Source organism: Myotis nattereri, assembly GCF_964212035.1.
Source record: "Myotis nattereri genome assembly, chromosome: 16".
NCBI lineage: Eukaryota > Metazoa > Chordata > Mammalia > Chiroptera > Vespertilionidae > Myotis > Myotis nattereri.
Window position 1 is genome coordinate 22,555,218 of NC_138091.1, and position 22,359 is coordinate 22,577,576.

A 22,359-nucleotide genomic window follows, 5' to 3' on the forward strand; every position below is an offset into this window, starting at 1 on the left:
GAAAGCCAGGGTAGATGTACGAGACTGGAGCTTGGAGGACACACAGTGCGGCGAGAACAAACAGCATTGGAAAAGGTGCTGGAGTATACGAGTACTGACAACCTCTCACTCTTCCCCATTCTGCCAAGGGCTCAGACTGAAACGCGCATGCGCACACCTAGTCCGCGGGCGGCGCCCAGGCTGAAGCTTCCTGAATGCGCACGCGCGCGCGCTGTGTGGCTGTCGCCATGGAGATGCGTGGGTCTGGTCAAGCCCTCAGCGCCTGGAGCCGCCGGCTGGGCTGCAGCGGGTCTTGGGCTGACCCACGCGCAGTTGGCGGCCCCGCAGGGGCGGATGGACGGCCTCCGTGGGGCCAGGGCGGCGAGGTATGGCGAGGGTGATGAGGATGAGGAAGAGGAGCTAGAGGGCGGCCCTGCGGCCACAAAGGAGTCCAGACTGCCTCCCATCTCCAGCTGCGCCCCAGAACCCAAACGGAAGGGGAAGAAGAAAAAGAAGAAGAGAAAGACTGAGAGGTCAGGCAAGGGAGACGGTAAGAGGAACAGCCAGCTCGGAAGTCTCAGCTCCTGTACCTGAGATTTCTCCCCCTAACCCCCCCCCCCGCCCCCCGCCCCAGGTCACCCACCCGCGTCCCTCACAGAGACCCCCATCTACCTGGGGACCAGTTCAGACCAGAAGCAGACACTCACCCCTCCCAGATAGAGGTCCTCCCGCTCCCCACTTACGCTGCACCGCGATGCCCCTCCCCTGCTCATAAAGACCATCCATGTACACAGAAACCCTGCCCCAAAGAGCACAGAGATCTCAAATCCTGCATCGAGAATTCTCAACATCCATGGAGACACTCTACCCCAAACAAAGACACTCCCATACCCAACATTATTCCCACAGTCTCCCAGCCCCACACAGCACCTCACCTTTACTAAACGCTCAGCTAAATTGCAATCCTAAACCTCCCTACCTTCCCCACAGAAATCTCAAGCCCTCCTACAGAGATCGCCTCATCCTCACAGACCTCCCCCAAGCCAAAGCCACTAAGCACTAGAGGCAGACACTCCTCACACACAGAAACACAGACTTCTGCCTTCTGTCTAGAGACCCTCCTTGCCTCCTCCTTCCTCAGGGGTAGCTGGCCTCTGGATGTCATGTAGACACCCAGTTAATGCATATGAAGTAGTGTCCTCCCTGCACAGACGGTCGTCCCCACCACCCGTCCACCAAGGCCAGCCTTCAACTGCACAGACACCATCACATCTGTCACTGCTACATACTTTTATAATCCCAAACATCCTCAACAACACCCCTTTATGTCACTATAAGCACCAAATAAAACTAAAGCACAGATACCCCATCAGGCACACACAGCCACAGCCTACACACACATACAGATACTGTTTCACACTCACATGCAGAGACCCCCCCCTCCCAAGCAGTTCCTGTACACATACAACTGTATGCATGCAGGCCTCACTCCAGTCTCTCTCAAGGACACATCAGATCCACACACCAGCCGCTGCCACACACCCACGGAACCCCTACATCTCCCTGAACTCTCCTCATAGGACCCCCTGATTTTTTGACAGAGGCACTGAGCACCTATCTTATGGAGAGAGAATAACTGATGTAAAACGCTATCTCCACTGTCACCTGGGTGGTCTCCCTCCAGGCTTTGGCTGTCTGGGGGGGCTCTCGCTGACCCTGGCTCAGCAGCCCTGACCTCTAGTGTGGCTAGTCCTGGGTCCAGTTTCTGGCCCTGGGCCTTTATGTGCAGAGCTGGCACCCTGGCGCGCTGGAGGCAGAAGGAGTGGCAGCCGGCCCCATGTCAACCTGGAAGTTTGGGGAAGGAAACAATAGGAAGATCACAATTACTTCATCAGGTGGCATCGTAATAAAAAGGCACACAATCAATTCTGGAGGTTAGGTCAAAAAGCCCTCCTTTGGTTTTGTGTCTGCAAAACCAAATTAGGAAAACTTATTGTCTTTTTGGCTTAGCTTCTGACTCTAGAAATTAGAGTGGCACGTACTTCCTACTGTCAGCAGGGGACACCAAATAGTTTTGGGGGAGTAGAAAGGTATAGAAATGTCAAAAGAGCATTTTTTTCTCTTTTTTTTTTGCGGGGGGGGGGGGAGTTTTCCCTCCCCACCAAAAAGAAGGCTAAGCTGATGAAAGAACCACCGCTTATGTGTGTTATATAACTCAGGAATCTTATTAATGTAAAAAAAACCAGTACAAGCCACACAGCAGAAGTATTTCCTGACTTGGCATGATATTACTCTCCACAGTCAGATGCAGGAAGTTTTTCTGTTCTCCATTTCTCCATCATAAAGAAGTCTAGACGGAGGGCGGGGGGCAGAGTCATGGGCGCCTAGAACTGAATGAATCTGGGTGAGCATGTGGAGAGGTGAGGGGCAGCATGGCACAGAGGAGAACAGGGCACTGGGAGTCAGGCCTGCATTCAAAATCCTGGCGCTAAACATACACATGCACGCACGCACACACGCACACACAAACACACATCCTGGCCCTCCCACCTGCTATATAACATTGGCAACTTACTGAGACTTTCGGAGTCTGTTTCCTCACCTGGAAAATTGGGCTGATAGCCTGTATCCAGAGGACTGGCTCATAGGCGGTGCTCACCTAAAGCATATGGCAGTGGAGTGTGTCCCAGGCTGGTGGGCGTGGCCACTGAGCCCTCGGTAAGGAGGAGCCTGCACTCCCCACCCCCTTATATCTCTGGTGAGTTTGCCATCCTTCCTGAGCAGGAGGAGGGCAGGCATCCCCGCAAACGCTAACGCTGCTCATCTGCTCAGCAGATAAACGTCAGAGCCGAAGCCTGAAGCAGCAGCAGCTGTCTTCATCTTTCCACGATGTCCTGAGTCCCGGCAAAGATCATGGCCCGAGACCAGAACACAGGCAGGACAAAGAGCCAAGCCAGCTCGTCCCTTCTTTCTCCTCCTCCGTCAACCTCCCCAACTTTGGCAAATTAGAAGAGAAACTCTCCAACCAGATCAACGAGAGTCTGCGCTGGGACGGAATTCTCGCCGACCCGGAGGCAGAAAAGGAGCGGATTCGCATATACAAGCTCAACCGGAGGAAGCGGTACCGGGTCTTGGCCCTCAAGGGCATCCACTCTGACCCCTGTGCCGAGGAGGCGCCGGAGAACCCAGCCCGTCCCTCCCAGGACAGCACCAACAGCAGGCAGCTGGCGTTAAAAGTCGCCGGCCCTGTCGACTTCTTGGGGGGAAGCCTGGCTCCGGGGCCCCCACACTGTGATCTGGCCACTACTCTGCCCGAGTGAGAACCCACCCGTGAGACTGACAAGCTCATCCTTTATCCTTACCGCAAGTTTATGTGTTAGAAAAAGGAGAAGAATAAAAGGAAATCAGACCTACCTCTGCAGGAAGCAGACCGCTGCTGTGTTGTTGATGAGGTCGACCCTCCTGCCACCGCGGTGCCCTCAGGGGCCCGGGACAGCCACCGCTCCTCCACGCACGCAATTTAGCCAACGAGGTCTTTTTCTGCATTTCCTTTTGCTCAGATAAGCTGGCATCTCTTTGTCCTTTCATTTCTCATCACAGTTAGATAACTTGCCGCCTCCCCCCTCCCACCCCAAAAAGGGAACGTGTATAGATTCTAGCAATTCTAACTCTTAAACGAATTTCGTGGGTAAAGCTCCAGACACAGCACCCTTCTGTGGGCTCCAGGAAAATGCTGCAAATATCCTGGAGACCTTTCCTATTCATTAAACACGCTCCCTGCCCTCATGTGGTCTTCAGGACAAGTGAGCCCCAGACGCCATTCCTGGGAGGTTATGCTGAGCCGTCGCAAAGTGCATATTGCTTCTCTGATAAACACGATCCTCCCGAGTCCCCCCAAATGGCGTTGTAAGCAAAGTTTTGCAAAGGCTCTGCTATGCTACCTGGCCCGGGTTGCCATGCTTCCCTTCCACAAATATCGAGCGAGGGCCACTGTTCTCTTCGTTTGGGTTCCCCCAGAAGCGGACCCTGAGTCGATGACTCGGGTGCAAGTAGATTATTTGGGAGGTGAAGGAAAGACCAACAGAAACAGGGAAGAAAAGGCAGCCACGCCCTGGCCAGCATGGCTCAGTGGTTAGAGCATTGGCCCGCACATCGGAGGGTTCGAGGGTTTGATTCCAGGTCAAGGGCACATACCTGGGTTGTTAGGTTCGATTCCTGACCCCCGGTTGGGGTGTGTGCAGGAGGCAACCCATTGATGTTTCTCTCTCACATCGATGTTTCACTCTGCCCCCTCTACCTGTTTCCCCCTCTCCCCTCCCTTCCACCCTCTCTCAAAATCAATGGCAAAAATATCCTCCGGTGAGAATTAACACACACACACACACACACACACACACACAAGACAGCCAATCCAGGGACACTATTTTTGTAAAATTAGTTATTGTTGAAAGTATTACATATGTCCCCTTTATTCCCTAATTGACCCCCTCCAGCCTGCCCCTCCCCACCCTCCGCCCCAGGCTCTTGCCACCACCCCATTTTCTGTGTCCATGGGCCAGGAGGTCCATGGTTGATTACTTCCTACCCACCCACACTCCCCCACCTTCCCTCCGAGTTTTCGCACTCTGTTCCATGCTTCCACGTCTCTGGATCCACATATGATACTTGTCTTTCTCTGACTGACTTATTTCACTTCGCGTGATACTCTCCCTCCATGCTGTCTCAAAGGGTAAGAGATTCTTCTTTTTTCCTGCTGCATAGTATTCCATGGTATAAATGTACCACAGCTTTTTTAATCCACTCATCTACTGATGGGCACTTGGCCTGTTTCCAGATCTTAGCTATTGTCAATTGTGCTGCTATGAATGTAGGAGTGCACACATTCTTCCTGGTTGGTATTTTGGGGTTTTTAGGATATATCCCTAGAAGTGGGTTCACTGGGTCAAATGGCAGTTCCATATTTAATTTTTTGAGGAAACTCCATACTGTTTCCATAATGGCCGCACCAGTCCCCAGACACTATTAAACCAACTTCCATGCGGGACAACTGGGGCTTCATCTCACAGGGAAACACTGTCAGGATTAGCCTGCCTGCCTTCCGGTAGCTGAGGGCTGGGCCTGGGGTGCTCCTTTCCTGGCCTTTCCAGCCTGCACACCTGTGGGCCTAGACCAGGGGTGGGCAAACTTTCTGACTCGAGGGCCACAATGGGTTCTTAAACTGGACCGGAGGGCCGGAACAAAAGCATGGATGGAGTGTTTGTGTGAACTAATATAAATTCAAAGTAAACATCATTACATAAAAGGGTACGGTCTTTTTTTTTTTAGTTTTATTCATTTCAAACGGGCCGGGTCCGGCCCGCGGGCCGTAGTTTGCCCACGGCTGGCCTAGATAGACGCTACCTCAGTTATGGGAGCATCACCCTCAGATACAGAGATGCAGACCGAAAGGACCAAGACACGGGGGTGGTCTCTGGGGTGGTATTGGCCGCCTGTGTGCAGCCCCATGCAGGGCCTGGGAGGGAGAGAGTGGAGGCTTCAGACGAGGTCCCTGCCTGCCAAGGAGTTAAAGGCATGCAGGGTTCTAAACACACACACACACACACACACACAAGACATGCAGGATTCTAAACACACACACACAAGACATGCAGGATTCTAAACACACACACACAAGACATGCAGGATTCTAAACACACACACACACACACACACACACACACACACACACACAAGACATGCAGGATTCTAAACACACACACACACAAGACATGTAGGATTCTAAACACACATACAAGACATGCAGGATTCTAAACACACACACACACAAGACATGTAGGATTCTAAACACACACACACACAAGACATGAAGGATTCTAAACACACACACACACAAGACATGCAGGATTCTAAACACACACACACACACGACATGCAGGATTCTAAACACACACACAAGACATGCAGGATTCTAAACACACACACACACACACGACATGCAGGATTCTAAACACACACACACACACACACACGACATGCAGGATTCTAAACACACACACACACACACACACACGACATGCAGGATTCTAAACACACACACACAAGACATGTAGGATTCTAAACACACACACACACACACACACGACATGCAGGATTCTAAACACACACACACACACACACACACACACACACACACACACACGACATGCAGGATTCTAGGAGAGGTTGGAAGTCAATGCAAAACACCACGGACCGCTTACCTGACCTTTAGGCAGAAGTGCTTACCTTGGTCAACGCTGGCAGAGCAGCCCTCTCCTCGCCCTTCCCTGAAAGGCCAGCGGCAGAGTTCTCACGTGTCGGCCTTTGTAACCTGGCAACAGACAGGGACGGGACTTTGGGAAGAGCCCTGTCCTCCCGGAAAGGAGGTCGGCAGCCACGCCCGCAGGGTCCCTGAAGCAGACGGGAGTGGCCCTCCCTGTGCGGAGGCCTGTGCTGAGCAGGTTGAGGAGGACCTGGGGACTCCAGGGATGAGGACCAGGGCTTGGTGTGGCTCCCTGAGGAGGAGAGAGGGGAGACGCCCACAGGGCCTCGCCCAGCGCCCCCGGCTCAAGGGAAAGAGCCTGGACGAGACACCAGCTAAACTACCCCAGGTCCCTGACCTACGGCAACTGTGAGATGACAATAAGGTTGTCTTAAGCCACTATGTTTTGGGGTAATTCTGTTACACAGCAGCTAGCATGCCGTGGCCACCTCCTTCACCTCAGTTGTGCCTCTCGGCCAGCTGCCTCGCCCTTGATCTGAAGAGCGGAAAACCAAAGCCAACCTGATCGTAAGAAGCCACGTGTCACCAGGCACCACAGACACCCAGGGCCAGTGCCCCCAGGAGCGTGCATTATCTCCAGGAGCGATGCTGCGCCCTGCGGGGGAGGAGCCGCGCCCTGCGGGGGAGGAGCTGCGCCCTGCGGGGGAGGAGCCGCGCCCTGCGGGGGGAGGAGCTGCGCCCTGCGGGGGGGAGGAGCTGCGCCCTGTAGGGGGAGGAGCTGCGCCCTGCGGGGGGAGGAGCTGCGCCCTGTAGGGGGAGGAGCTGCACCCTGCGGGGGGAGGAGCTGCGCCCTGTAGGGGGAGGAGCTGCGCCCTGCGGGGGGAGGAGCTGCGCCCTGTAGGGGGAGGAGCTGCGCCCTGCAGGGGGAGGAGCTGCGCCCTGTAGGGGGAGGAGCTGCGCCCTGTAGGGGGAGGAACTGCGCCCTGCGTGGGGAGGAGCTGCTGGCTGCCATGTGCTAGATGAGACCACGTGGTTTCTACTTGCCATGCCTCAGCCTAGAGCTGGACAGAGCTAGTCACATGTATTTTCATGGTATGCGATTTGTGTCCTGCCCCTACCTTGTAATTACAATATTTTAGATCATCTTATAAAGTTCTTCTATCTCATTTGTTCCTCACTTGAGTTCCCTCAGATTTATCTCCATTTTATTTTCTTTCTTTTTTAAAAAAATATTTTTAATGAATTCAGAGAGGAAGGGAAAGAGAGAGCGAGACATCAATGATAGAGAAGCATTGATCGACTGCCTCCTGTGCGCCCCATACAGGGATCGAGTCCGCACCCTGGGCATGTGCCCTGACCGGGAATCGAACCGTGACCTCGGGGTTCATAGGTCAATACTCAACCACTGAGCCACACCAGCTGGGCTATCTCCATTTTACAGTGCAGGCTTAGAGGGAAGAGGTGACTTACTCAAATCGCACAACTTGTAAGAGATCTGCCTTAAGGTCACCAATCGTCCTTTCAGGAAATGTTTATCAAGCAACTGCTCAGTACGTAACGGAGTTCACCGGCAGGCTCCGCCCGTCCCCACATGGTGTTAGGCGTCGAACATTCCCGATCCCCTTTCATCGCCACAAGTCTTCGAGGTGGGAGGGTGTGAGAGTCCTTCACATGGGAGGGAGGAAAGGGGCTCCGGTGGGGGGACTTGCCCAGGGTCACCCAGAAGCTAAGGGCAGTGGGTGACTATGCTGGGGGCCCTCCGACGGCTCTCGCAGTCTGCGCCCAGAGGTGAACCGCAACAGGAAGAGACAAAGACAGCATCGGGGCTTGTTGGCGGGTCAGTGGCTAAGGCAGGTGGGGTGGTGCTGGGAGGAAGAGTGTTTCTGGGAACTGTGGGGGCAGAGAAGCTTCCTGGGGAGGCAGATGCCTCTCACACGGGGGCTCCAGAGGGCCCTGGGTGGTGGGAAAACACTTTCTCCGGCCTCCTGGCCACACTGTGTACTTGTTCGTGGTCAAATCCAGCCGTTAGTAAACTTATCGACACCTCCCGCTCCAATCATCACCGGGAAGGGCTTAGGAAGGGTTCCACCTCCCTCCACATCCGCACTTACTCACAGCCCCCGGCCAGCACTCTGGCCGGCGACCGCTGCCCATGCCCCGGCACGGCACGGTGTGTGGGCCTGGGGCCAGCAGCACCGACGTGCCTGGAGCTGGTTAGAAACTCTCTCGTGAGCCAACGCTCCGGCCCCACCCCAGACTTCCTGCATCAGGCCCTGCAGTTTAACAAGATCCCTGGGTGACTCACATGCCCATTAACATTTGAGAAGCTGGGGTTGTGGGCGCCGGTTCCCCCCAGGTCTCGGGGTGTCTGTACATCTTGGGAGGGGAGCCACCGCTGGCCCGGGTGGTCTCCTGAAGGATGCTGGTCTGACGCACAGTCTTGGGAGACGGGAGTGCCCCAGAGCTCGGGGCGATTTGCTTACTGCTTGTTACAGAAGATTCCAGTTCTCGGCTCGGAGTTCCTCTGCGGTAACACAACCCCTGTGTCCAGTGCCACCTGGCCCTCTTCACGTCTCTCTCTGGGAGCCGAGGCTGGAACCCAGCACAAACGCCAATGATACGCTAGCGATTGCTGTGATGAATAAACTGTCCTTTGTCTCTGACCCAAGAGTCTCGTATCTGTAGCAACAGCCATGGAAATGCGGCCGGCTACGCTGCTAAACTGCAAATAGCATCACAACCTGACTCTTCACTGTCCTCCGGCCTCATCCAAGGGACAGACAGACTCTGTTTCTCTACACTTACCTCACCAGAAAGCTGTACACAGCTCTACACTCAGGTTTTACTTTTCAGGCTAGACAGGAAATGTATACTTATCACAGACAAATCAGAAAACACAGATAAGCAAAAAGTATTTGAGAACATGTAATAGTCCCTCCAATCAGAGAGAGCTGTCCTCATCTGTTTGGTGTCCAGACTTCCAGTCATTTTCTTTTTGTAATATACTAGAGGCCCAGTGCAAGAAATTCATGCATTGGGGGGGGGGGGGGGCTCAGCCCGGCCTGCACCCTCTCCAATCTGGGACCCCTTGGGAGATGTCTGACTGCCCACAGGGATTGGACCTAAACCAGCAGTTGGACTTGCCTCTCACAACCCAGGAATGCTAGCTCCCTAACCGCTCGCCTGCCTGGTTGTCCCTAACCACCTCTGCCTGCCTGCCTGATCACCCCTAACTGCTCCCCTGCCGGCCTGATCGCCCCTAACCACCTCTGCCTCGGCCCTGCAACCACTACCCAGGATTCCCTCCTCCGGCAGGCCACAGGCACCCGAGACCTGGGCTTCTCTCCCTCTGGAAGGCTGCAGGCGCCTGGGACAGGAAGCAGGCAGCTTTTCCTTCTCCTGGGCCACAGCCACAGCCGCTAGCACTCAGGACTGCAGGCGGGTGGCTTCACCGGGGCCCGGCTTTGTCAGGAAGGACGTCTGGAAGGTCATCCGGAAGATGTCCAGTCTAATTAGCATATTACCCTTTTATTAGTATAGTGGTTTTCTTTATCGATTTTAGAGAGGAATGGAGAGGGAGAGAGAGAGATAGAAAGATGATGAGAGAGGATCATTGACTGGCTGCCTCCTTGCACTCCCTACACTGGGGATCATGCTTGCAACCGGGGCATGTGCCCTGACTGGGAATCAAACCATGATTGCCTGATTCATAGGTCGACGCTCAACCACTGAGCCACGCCGGCGGGGCACATATGTTGTCTTTTAATGGTTTTCTTGAAAAGACAGCATGGACATCTTTCCAAACCACTAAATAGACACCCACATCATGCTTGGTAATGCTTGCCTAGTGCTTCATTGTACAGACAGTTTATTCAGCCCCGATTTGTGGACATCTATTTGGTTTCCTATTTTTGGCTATTCTAAACAACTTTGCAAGGAACGTCCATATATGCACATTTCAGTGCAATTTTCCAGCGCTTTGGGTACATTCTTGGAATTGAAAATACAAAGCCAAAAGATAATTAAAACAATAAAACACTTAGCCTTTAAACTAATACTGCTCTAAGCAGTTTGCATATATTAACTCATTTAATCCTCACAGCATTTCTATGGAGAAGCTAACTCGCTGCACCCATTGTACAGAGAATTTAAGGGGCTCATGCAAGGTCACCCAGCTAAAACAGGATGGAGCTAGTTTGAACCCAGGTGGTCTGATACAAGGGGTCTGGCATATGCCACAGCAAAATATGCCACTTTGGCATAAGGATTCTTTTGAGCTGAAGGCATCTGAGAATCAACAGATGTAGGAAAAGTTATTTGCTTCCCCCTTAATTGTATAAAAGCAGGACATGAATTTCCCTTTGTGAAGGAGGTGCAGGTTCCCACCTCCCTCTCCTTGACCAGAACGAGGAGAGCAACTCTGATCACCAGGACAGAGAGCCAGTACCAAGATGAGTTTGCATAAACCGACCTTATTAAGATCACCCTTATCTTCCATTAGATCCCAAAGGTGTTTCCTAGTTACTTTCCCACAATTCCTTGGCCCTAGAAGCCCAAAACCCCTTTCCTTTGTCTCCTCACTTCTCAATTGATCACACCGTCGTTAAAGTGGTATATAAGCTCCCAGCTCCAACCACCTCTTTGGGTTTTTACTTCTTTTCTGCGAGGCCCTCATGCACATAAAAATATTAACTTCAATAAGATTGTGTACCTTTCCTCCTGTTGATGCCTCTTGTCAGTTTAACTAGTCCGTAAAATGCTCATGGGTTCTCTGAGCCAACGCGTTTGGAAAATGTTACATACTAGGTTTCCCCGTTTGAAGATTCTTAATGCACATGAACATATGAAAGGCTATTTTCCAACAAATACCCAATTCTCCCACACGCAATGGGGAAGGATGGTACCCTGTCCCAGTGATGTTAGGTTTGGTCAGGCAACTTGCTTTGGCCCATAGAACGTGGGTGGAAGTTGACAGAGCACCAGTGTAGAACATAAGGGATATTGTATATTTCTACTTGCTTTTCGGGTATCATTTGAACTCTTCCTTGAGACGAATGTGCCCAGGCAACCTCCCTAGCCTGCTTCAGAGACCAGAGGGGCAAACCTGAACTCAACATCCAGCCTTGGGCGGAACTGCTCAAGGGGACCCATGAACTTGTAAGCGAGAAGTAACCGCTTACTGCTGTGTGCCACTGCGATTTGTGATGGTTGTCAGGCCACAAAAGCTGGTTAATACAAGGGTTCCTAGAAGCCCTTCAATAAACATAATTAGCATTGTTCAACGTTTAACCTCCCCCAGGTCATTTGATGAGACGCCCTTATTTACTCCCTAGAAAGCCCAACGGGAAATAGTAATGCAAACAAACCACTTGGTGGTGATTATACGCTACAAGCATTAGGATTTTTTAAAAAGATTTTAAATTGATTTTTACAGAGAGAGGAACAGAGAGGGGGAGAGAGAAATACCGATGTGAGAGAAAAACATTGATCGGCTGCCTCCTGCACTCCCCTCCCCCCCCCCCGCCCCGCCCCCAGGATCGAGTGGCAAGCCAGGCATGTTGGGAATCAAACTGGCAACCTTTCGGAACGTGGGACGATGCCCAACCAACTGAGCCGCACCGGCCAGGGCTAAAAGGATTAGTATTTAATTTTGAAAAGAGGCATTTCTTGCCATAGGATTCATTACTTAATCCATAGAATCATTCACTTTTTAAATTTCTAGGAAGTATACCAAAAAGCCTTCCTAAGATGTATCGTGTTATTATTCACTAGAGGCCCAATGCATGAAATTCATGCACGGGCCTTGGCCCCCCACCTCCATGGCTTTGTCCAGAAAGACGACCAGTCTAATTAGCATATTATGCTTTTATTATTATGGATTACTAGAAACCCAGTGCACTGAGCTTCTAGTAGGGTTCCTAGCAGCTGCCAGCCACAGGCGGGACCCTCCCTTCCTTCCCCTGGCTGGCCCCGCCCCCGGGTCGAACTCCCAGACAACTCCTGGTTGAGGGGACAATTTGCATATTATGCTTTTATTACACAGGATACCTACTACTTCTTCTCTTGAGGTTGTCAACTTAATCTGATATACTTAGAAAGGTGGGTTTTTTTAAGGGAAAATTGAAACATTATTTGTTTCAACACACTTTTGCCTCTCTCTCTACACACACCACACCACACACAACTATAACATTAATCTTACACACCGTAAATATTTTTTCCAACAAAACCTTGGAACTGCTGATTAGCACTTTTGTTTTATGGAAAATTTACACCATATGTATAACCTAATTGGCAATATTAGGCCTCACTGTCATCCCAATCAGCCAAGTTAGACTTAATTTCTGTTAAAAAGAGATTGGCTTAAAAAAAAAGTTATAGGATTTGTAATATGCATTCCTGGGACATCTTTCTTTTACATTATTTTTTTAGAAACTTATCTTTGTTGAAAGTATTACAGACGCCCCCCTCTTTTCCCCTACTGACCCCCTCAACCCTACAGTCAATCCCCTGGGACATATTCCTTTCTGAGTCGTAACTTAAAGAATGACAGATAAGGCACAGAGCCTTGCGATGAATGTGATGCCTGAATGAAATAAGATGCCGTCACTTTCAATATTTCTTATCGATCCTCTCTTTGCTTGGCCCCAAGGGACCTTCCCTCAGGGAGGACATTAGTCTGAGATTGGAGAGATGTGGGTATTACATGAAAAGTGTTACCACTCCAACTGCCGCCCTTCAGGAGAAATTGGAAGTGAGAGCTTCCCTTGCTTCTGCCACCATTCTTCATCCTTGACAAAATCATGGCAGGACATTGATAGACATGAATATCTACTGTGGGGTCCTGGTACCCAGACACTTAGGTTTTTAACTGTTCTTTTGTCTAGTACCTGCAGGTTTTACGATACCAGAGGATCACCTCCAATAAAATTAAAGATGGTCAGCCTTGCTGGCGTGGCTCAGAGGTTGAGCGTCGACCTATGAACCAGGAGGTCAGGGTTTAGTTTCTGGTCCGGGCACATGCTTGGATTATGGGCTTGATCTCCAATAGGGGGCATGCAGGAGGCAGCCAATCAATGATTCTCTTTCATCATTGATGTTTCTATCTCTCTATCCCTCTCCCTTCTTCTCTGAAATCAATAAAAATATATTTTTTTAAAAAGATGGTTAGACTAAGACACATATTTCTTCTGCAAAGTGGGAGAAGGGCCATCTGAAAGGGGAGGTGGGAAGGGCGGACCGGCCTGCCATCAGTCACAGCCACATTTTCAGGGCAGATGGGTCTTAGCAAAGAGTCTGGGAACAAATTCCTCAAAACCATCTGTGCCCAGGGGCCCCTTGAAAATCTTGTAGCCCCAAGGAAAGGCATATTCCAGACAGAAATATTCTATTAAATTACAATCATATCCTAAAAAATTTTTAAGACAAAGAGCTGTTTTTCTCATTTTTCTTAACCAAAACATTATAATTTCACTTTAAAAAGGAGAAGCGTCTCTAAGGATTTTTTTAAAAGATAATTTATTGTTAAATGAAGAAGTCACAAAGCGAAATGGAGGGGGACAGAGGTCAAAGATAAATTTAAAAAACAGCTTCTGTCCAATGCAGCCCTGGGTTTCCTAAGGTTAGAAACAGGAAAGCGTCCAATGGCCAGGCCATCGCTCTTTCTTAAAAGGTCACGAAAACAAAACAACTTCTTTTCTGAAAACACCAATCATCCTTCTTACATGAAAGCCATCACTCAAGAGCCTGAGGAAAAAGACGTGGATTCGTAAGGAAACGGTGTCTCCCAGGTGCGCGCAGGAATGTTTGGTTTTAATGAGTGAGTTTTAGGAAGCGCTGCTTCCGTCTTGCAAACCAACAGGAACCCACCAGCCACCGGCGTCATTCCTCCGCCCGAGTGTCCCACTGGTCTTCTCGTGATTGCTTTTCTGCTCCGTCCAGCCAAGCAGGTTTGAAGGGAAAGGATTAGGAAGAACTCAAGTCGGTTCCCTAGTGAATAACTTAAAAGAAAACCTGCTTGTCCATTTGCATTACACATTCACAACCGCTCACTTCTACTCACTTTCCGGGTATCATTCCGATTCTCTCCCCACCTAGAATGACTTGCCTGAACTTAACCCAATGCCCCTAAAACGAAATCCCACGTGGACAGCTCGGCACGGGGCTGTGCCTACGGCCCTGCTCTCCAGCCCGTCTCTCCTGACGGGCTGGCCACGACGGCGTCCTGAGCTCACTCAAGTTGTCCCCATGGGGCTGGAGCAAAGCCTTGGGAATTCTCTTAACATAATTTAAAAATCACATTGATCATGTGTCTTACATGATAAGACTATGGAATTGGAGTGAAAAATCCACGTTTCTCATAAATGCCATGTCATTTGCTTTTCCAAACACAGGAAGCATTTGTTGCTCGGCGTGACTAAGGAGACTGTAGGACCCCAGAGGGGACACCCCCCTCCCCTGACCCCATCTTGGCAAACTCAAGAAGGTCCCGCCCCCTGCAGGCTCCACAGGCAAGGGGGCGCGGGATGCTTGCAACCAGCTAGGAGCACCACCGACCACACATGGTTAAGCATGAAGAGGACACCAGACAATCTGGCTGGATAGGCCTCCAAGGACTTTAAATGGGTGTGACCATCATCTCGCCCGCTCACACCTGCTCTCCTCAGAACAGAAGTCCCTGCTGTGGCTCCAGGTGCCCACACAGCTATCAATTCTGCTTGCAGGGCCGGTGGACAAAGCCCTCAGCAGAGACAGCGGGAGCCCAAGCTAACAGAGCTCTGTAACCCTCAGGCACCTGACAGTTTGGATGTAGTCAGAGGAAATAGTCAGGGTTTGTTCTTTCCAGCACCGGGAGAGAAAAAGCCATCTGCCACTTTCTTCACTCAGAAACCTCAGGGATTGGCAGGAAGAAGCAAGGGTTGGGGTGAGGCAGGGCGGGCAGGGGTGAAGGCAGAGGCAGCCCGGCCCCCTGCACCCTCCTGGCCCAGCCACCGCCCCTGCTCCTGAGGCCAGTTCAGCTGAATTCACGTTTCTTCAGTTCACACTCAGTGCTCTGTCCCTTACACTAAAATGAACTCTTAAGGGAATGGAACCGTCACAACAGCACCCAGGCCCAGGCTTTGGAGTTGGATTTGGGGCATCGGGCCCTACTTTGACTTCACCTTTCGCTTCACAGGAGGCGGGGCGGTGGGGGGGCGGAGGGGGTGTCCTTGCTTTCGGCTTAGACCTAAGGCTCTGGCAGAATTCCTCTGCAATGTGGACACAGTGGAGGCCTAGATCTGCACAGATTGGGCCACATGGGCGTCCCAGGCCCGGAGTGAGCGCTGCTTCGTCGGGGCAGAAACCCCTCCACACTGGCTGCTTCCATCGGAGGCCTTCTCCTCCTCTTTCTCAGACCCACAGTCCCCCGAGAGGCGCGCCCCTCCCTGGTTCACACCGTCGCTCTAGTTGTCTCTCTATTTCCTCATCAGATTGAGACTCTGGGGGAAAGTGCGCAGCAGCAAACTAGAAAAGACACCCCTTTTCAAAACAAAGCATTTTAAAAGACCAAATTCTCTCGATCACTCTAAGATGCCGTGACATTTTTTTCTTCCCCAGGCCGGGCTTAGAGGTGTCTCTAGGTTAGATTCCTGGGGGCACGAGTGAGACTGGAGGGCAGCGGGCGCGGAGACCAGGGCGGTGACCAGGGCGGAGACCAGGGCGGTGACCAGGGCGGAGACGAGGGCGGTGACCAGGGCGGAGACCAGGGCGGTGACCAGGGCGGAGACCAGGGCGGAGACCAGGGCAGTGACCAGCGGCGACCAGGGCGGCGGAGGAGCTGGCCCGCCCGGCAGCCTGCTGAGTCAGCACTCGTCCGAGAGGTAATCCCCGCCGCCCGGGAACTCGGAGGCCTCGAGCTCCACGCTGGACAGGAACCGCCGCAGCGTCTTGCGGCAGTTGTAATCCAGGGTGGTGGTGTAGACGGTCTTGGGGCACTTGGGGTAGACGATGGTGGTGCTGAGGAAGCGGGTGGCCTTGTGGCGGGGCTCGAAGCGCAGCTCGGCCTTGTAGCTGCGCCACGTGCAGTTGGGGATGCAGGTGACCGTCTGGCTGCAGGAGGCCACGGCCAGGCCCAGGGGCAGGCGGACGTCGTCGATGAAGTGCCGGTCTGAGTCGTACTTGACCGAGGAGGTGTACCTGGGCGGGAGACGGAAGGCAGCACGGTGAGCCCTCTGAGCTAGGGGCACTGGAGTCCCCACTGTGACCGTGAACCTCCCGCGGGTGCACACCTTCAGATGTGGCTGCTCTAGCCAGAAGCATCACAGAGTTAGTGCAGCACTTACTGTGCGGTACTATGGGAAGCACTCTACTTCCAGGGTCTAATTTAATCGTCCCAACAGCCCTGGGAGAGGAAACGGACGTGCAGAGGTCAAGGTCAGAGTGGGAGGAAGCAGTGGGGGCTGGGGTTTAAATGCAGGCGCAAGATTCCAGAGTTTACCAGACACCCACTGCTTCTCGCTGTAGGCAGCGTCCCCTTACTTAAGCCATGAGAGCTCGGTCACGTTACTGACCTGAACTTTTCCAAGGCTCAGTTACCTTTTTTCTGTACAAAGTGCCCAATAAGAACTGGGCAGAATGTTAACACAGCAAGTGCTGCGGGTGGTAATCTATATATATAAAAGCCTAAGCGGCCTTTACGACAGAACGACCGGAACGACCGGTCACTATGACCCGCACTGAGCAGGCAGGCAGGCAAGTGGTTAGGAGAGAGCAGGCAGGCAGGCAAGCGGGTAGGAGCGAGCAGGCAGGCAGGCAAGCGGGTAGGAGCGAGCAGGCAGGCAGGCAAGCGGGTAGGAGCGAGCAGGCAGGCAAGCAAGCGGGTAGGAGCGAGCGGTCCCGGATTGCGAGAGGGGTGTCCGACTGCCGATGTCCGACTGCAGGGATCGGGCCTAAGCCAGCAGTTGGACATCCCCTGAGGGGTCCCAGATTGCAAGAGGGTGTAAGCTGGGCTGAGGGACGCCCTCCCCCCCGACACCTGTGCATGAATTTCATGCACTGGGCCTCTAGTTACTATATAACAACGCGAGTTCTACCGCTACACCAGGGTGAACAGTATCACTATCCCCTAAAGTGATCAATTAGCTCTTTAAAGAGAGGATGAAGGAACCCAGAAATCTTAGATGCTGCTTTTGAATGCTTGGTGATACTAGTACCTGTGCCCTTTGGCCTTCAAGCTGGCCAATTACAATCAAAGCCAATTACAATAGTTTTTTTTTAAAAAAAATACGTTTTTATTGATTTTATTTTAGAGAGCGAGGAAGGGAAAAGGAAAGAGAGAGGAACATCGATCAGTTGCCTCCCACACATATCTGACCAGGGATCGAACCTGAAACCTGAGTATGTGCCCTGACCAGGAATCGAACCTGCAAACTTTCGTTACATGGGGTGATGCTCAACCAACTGAGCATCGGCCAGGGCACCCATTACAATCTTGATTGCCATAAAATAAACAAACATCAATATTCCTCAGCAGCTACTTTATTTTTTCTTAAGTCTTTCTTTGGTAATTCGGGAGTTAATTCTTTTTTAATGTAAGCGAAGCATGAGTTCATTTTCCTGTAGAATTTATTACAGCTTCAGATGTACTGAAATATACATGAGCATCACACACAGCCACATCTAACAGCATTGCGCGCCCCCTCTTTCGCCCTGTGTCAGGGAGTAAGAATCAGCATTCTTCCCAGTGAGCGGGAGGGACACGCCCATTCTCCCCGGGCGAGTAGGTAAGAGGCTGGTGAAAGCTAATGTCATGAAGTCATGTCCTCATTTTGTTCAAAATACAAGCTCTGCAGGAATAAAGGGCTGAACTGCTCACCTCCAAAGTGGTGAGCCTCCTTTGTTCCACGTCAAAGGGCCCTTTGTGTTAAGGCAACTGAAACTCTAGCTATAAAACCACTGGTTCCCAAAAGTAAAATTCCTTTCTCTAAAAAGACAGATCTTGAACAGAGCCTCTCAGTGAATCTGCCCCCAGATAATCCTGGATGAGATAAAGTCCCAAAGGGAGGGTGGTGCTGTCCCAGTGAAATTATAACCTGAAACAGGGCGACAACACCTTGAAGCAGGGTTGGGAGGTGGGGGAGGGGGGGGGGTGGGGACTTGGAAAGACGAACTAGTTCATTAGAAAATTTTAAACCTCTGATGGCCATGACATATGAGGTTCAAAAAGCAAGTTGCAGGACTTTATGTGTAACATGATCGTGTTTTTACTTTAAAAAGTGTGTCCATATATTTAACTCGTTAGAATGCAGAAAAAAAATCTGAAAGAGTGCCCACCAAACTATGACTAGTCTTTGTTTTTGTTTTTTATAGAGAGGAAGGGGGGAGGGAGGGAGGGAGGGGGGGGGAGAGAAACATCGATATAAGAGGGGCACACAGATCGGCTGCCTCCTGCACATGCCCTGACCAGGGATGGAACCTGCAACCTGGGTATGTGCCCTGGCCAGGAATTGAACCCACCACCTCTAGGTGTACAGGGCCATGTTCCAACCAACTGAGCCACATGGGCCAGGACTGATTAACTAATTTTTTAAAAAATAATCATTAATTTCTGGAATAAAAAGTGAAAAATTTAACAATGAAATGAACTCGGCGCCCGCTATATTTACCTTACTTCCGTCGGTGGTAAAGGGTCAAACTCCACTCCTTCGCCGAAGGACAGCGGGCAGAGCCTCGGTGTGCAGGCGGAGGCCGGAGGGGTGGGGAGCGAGGCCGGACTCTGGGAGGATGGAGAACACAGTCAGACCGCAGGCCAGGCTGATACACCCCCACAGCCGGTCCTGGCTCTGAGCCCGCAGCTGAGGGCCCAGCTGTGCCTGTGTCCCCCGTCCTGGGAATGATGCCAGAGAAGGTCTGACTCAGCATGGAAAGAGCAATGGACATTTCAGATTTTTTTCCTGCCAACGGAGCCCAGAGGTCTGGGTTCGAGTCCCAGGTCTACCAGGAATGGCTGTGTGCCCCCACACGAGTCACATCACACGCCCTTTGAGACCTTATCTGCACACGACGGGGCGCCCCCTTCCACGCTGAGGTTCCGTGAAAGGCTGAAAAGAGGAACAGACCAGGGGCTGCCGCGCCATCCCACAGCAAGGCGGTCAGGAAACCTCGGTCGGCTGGGGCTCCGCTAACCAGAACCCTCAATTATGCGCCCCCAACCCTGTCATTGTCTCGGCAACACTTTAGAAAAGGCCAAAACAAAATCCTCCTACCAGGGGTTGTTTGCCCTGCAGACTCAGTACCACGTCCTCCACCTCCCTGCCCTGGGAGAGCCACACCCCACCAGATGGAGGACCTGCACCCTCCCTGGCCGATGAACACCCCAAAGTTCTCTCTGTCACTGTCCACTCTCCAGACACTCAGAGAGCCAGAGCAAGCATGCCCGGAGGGTCCTGGCTTCCCGTCTGGTCAGAGCTTCAGACTTTCTGACTCATCGAGCAGCCTAGGAAGACAGTTCCATCCTAGACACAGGTGCCCGTCGCCACCGGACTTGACCGGGGCCCGTGTTACCTGGGCAGCAGAGGGCAGCCCTTTGGGTTCCGGGGTTTACCGGGGAATCTGTCATTGTCTTTGCCTAATTTGAGAGAAGGATCCACACTGGCCGGGGTGTCGAGGTGGCAGCCCCACCCCCACATCTTCCAGGGCAGAGAAGGAAGCAGACACGTCTAGAAGGTTGGCTCTAAGACACTGCTCGCGTTACCAGGACAAGGTGTCACTGGACGTGTAGGTTGGAAATACAAAAGCCCAAGGGGTCAGGATAGGTCAGGGGGAGGGGCAGGCCCTGAGGGTCCGGCACCTGAACGTGGGTGGGAGTTTACTGACCCGCTGGGGAAGGAACCACAGTCAGTGGGTGGGGGGAGGGGGGGCATTGGCTGCTGCAGAGCTTTTGGATCCAGCCCCCAAGTCCTGATAGTGGGCCCTGCTCTGCCCCCAGCTCTCTGGCTGGCAGACATTCCCCAACCTCAGGGGCACCTTCCAGACAGTCCTGGGCTGCAGGACGACACAGCCACAGGAGCGGGCAGGTGACGCTCCAACACACACACACAGCCTGCTCTCAGCACTCAGCTCTCTTCCTCTGCCTTCTCTGCTCCCTCATCCCTGCCCACCCAACTCGCTGAGCACACACACCTTGCTCCAGGGGCAGGCTGGGGGTGGGCCAGGGCAGCGAGGTTATAACAAACATATGGACAAGGTGCCACCAGGGACCGGGGACTAAGCCACACACTCCAGCATGAATCTGGGAAGCACCAAGGAAGACTTCCCAGAGGAGGTGACGAGTTGGGCATTGAAGGGGTGCCAGCAGGACTTTGATGGGTGGAAAAGCTGACTGGGTGCTGAGAGCAGAAGAGGATGGGCTTGGAGAGAAAGGCAAGCCAAGTGGAGGGAGCAGCAGCAGAGGTGACAGGCTCAGGCCAGGGGATGGGGACGATGAGGCTAGGAGGGGCCAGATCTCAGGGCTTCCGAAGGCCACGCTGAAGCTAGTGCTGGCTTCGTATGGAGACCAGAGAATGCACTGGTGTCCACGGAGAGACAGGGTCAGCGGGTCGCTGATGCTATGCACTATCTAAGTGTGCGGCTACCACCCCCGGGGGTGGGGGTAGGGAGTGGGGAGGGCTGGGGTGAGAGCCGCTCTGAGCTTTGCCTGCAGGAGGATGTGGCCTCCCTGAGCCCTAGGTAAAGGCGATAACCACCACCACCTGAGCGACTGCTGGGGCAAGAGAGACTCCGTGTTTTTCTTTCAATAAAAAAAGTAAAAGAAAATAAAAGGACTCATTTTTTAAAGTTCCCTCCCACCTAAAGGCCTCCCCCCCCATCATGTGCCAGACAAGGGCTGTTAGGTGGTAGGACAAGGGGGACCACAGGAGGCCAGAGGCTCTCGGGTGACCCTTCTCAAAAGGTCCCTCCGGGGCCAGTAACAGTCCCCAAAGGCGGGCCCCACGTGCCCTGTGAATCGGGGAGCTGGGAGCCGGAGCACAGCCCTACCCCCAAGACCAGATGGAGGGGAAGACCCTTGGGAACCAACGTCTGTAGCGGCAAAGCTGTCCGGCGAGACTGGGGTTCCCTCTCGGTGTCCCGGGACCCCCTCCAGCCCGGCTGGGGCAAGAACGCGGCCCATTCCCGCCCCAGCCGCAGCCAGGCAGCCTCGGGGGGCCGCCACCCCGAAGGGAGGAGGCGGCGGCTCGCCTCTCCCGGGGCTCCCGCGCCTCGCAGGCGATGACAATTTTCCAGCCACCGGCTCCAGCTGGCCGGGCGCTCGCAGCTCTCCCGCCCCGGCTCCCAGCTCTGGCCACGCCGTCCCGACGGGCGGGTGGCGGCGCCGACAGCGCGCCCCGAAAGGGGCCGCAGGACCGGCCGGTGGTCTCCCGGGGCCCGGCTGCGGGTGGGACGGGGAGGGAAAGGGCCCGAAGGGTGCCACTCACCGGGACCGCGGGGGTCGCCGCCACGTCGGGCTCCAGCGGTCCGGGCGCCGGTGCGCGCTCCCCGCCGCCGCCGCCGCCCCCGGCCGCCGCGAGCCCCCAGTGGCTGGGGCTGGGGCTGGGGGGCAGCCCCGAGTCCGGGCTGTCCAGGACGCCGTCGCCCTTCTTCTTCGTGTCCACGAGCTCGGGCACATCCTGCAGGTTCAGCCGGCCCACCATGGCTGTGCGCGCGGCGGCGCCCGGAGGGGCCGCGGACGAGCGAGGGGCGCAGACGCGGGCCGGGGCCGCTGCCCGCCCGCCGACCGGGTCTGGCCGCCGCCGCGCCCGGGCCCGCCTCCGCCCTCCGCCCCGCCCCGCCCCGCCCGCCCGCCGGGCCGCCCCGCACCGCCGCGCCGCGAGGCCGGGCGCCAGGGGCCGCTGCGCTCCCGCGGAGAGCCGCCCGCGCCCGCCGCCCGCCGCCCGCCGCCCAGCCCGCCCCGAGCGCGGGTCCCGGCGCGGGGGCCCCGTCCGGCCCCACCACCCGGCCCCCGCCCCGCTGCAGGTGGACGCGAGACCCCGCTGGCCCCGGGGTCTGTCCCCTGACCCCGGTCCCCTCGCCCTGCCGCAGCGGGCCCGGCGGGAGCCGATGCCTCCAGCCAGGCGGTCTGGGGGAGCCGGAGCAGAGCCGCCTGC

At 53.9% G+C, this 22,359-nt stretch overlaps 2 protein-coding genes across 3 annotated transcripts; one reads left to right on the forward strand and one right to left on the reverse strand.

Annotated features, from left to right (window-relative positions):
• Positions 1 to 223: 223 nt before the first annotated feature.
• On the forward strand, positions 224 to 3,392 carry LIAT1 (ligand of ATE1). 2 transcript variants are annotated; one of them, XM_081110177.1, is made up of 2 exons: positions 224 to 529; positions 2,812 to 3,392. In XM_081110177.1, the coding sequence occupies exons 1-2, from the start codon at positions 334 to 336 to the stop codon at positions 3,297 to 3,299; spliced, it is 684 nt and encodes a 227-aa protein (XP_080966303.1). In that variant the 5' UTR covers positions 224 to 333; the 3' UTR covers positions 3,300 to 3,392. The 2 variants fall into 2 exon arrangements, with proteins under 2 accessions (XP_080966303.1, XP_080966304.1); XM_081110178.1 differs by having other exon boundaries at positions 2,815 to 3,392.
• A 10,354-nt stretch (positions 3,393 to 13,746) lies between these two features.
• On the reverse strand, positions 13,747 to 21,916 carry RFLNB (refilin B). Its single transcript, XM_081110539.1, has 3 exons — positions 21,691 to 21,916; positions 18,883 to 18,992; positions 13,747 to 16,414 (listed from the first exon to the last, which is right to left on the reverse strand). The coding sequence occupies exons 1-3, from the start codon at positions 21,904 to 21,906 to the stop codon at positions 16,081 to 16,083; spliced, it is 660 nt and encodes a 219-aa protein (XP_080966665.1). The 5' UTR covers positions 21,907 to 21,916; the 3' UTR covers positions 13,747 to 16,080.
• Between the last annotated feature and the right edge of the window lie 443 nt (positions 21,917 to 22,359).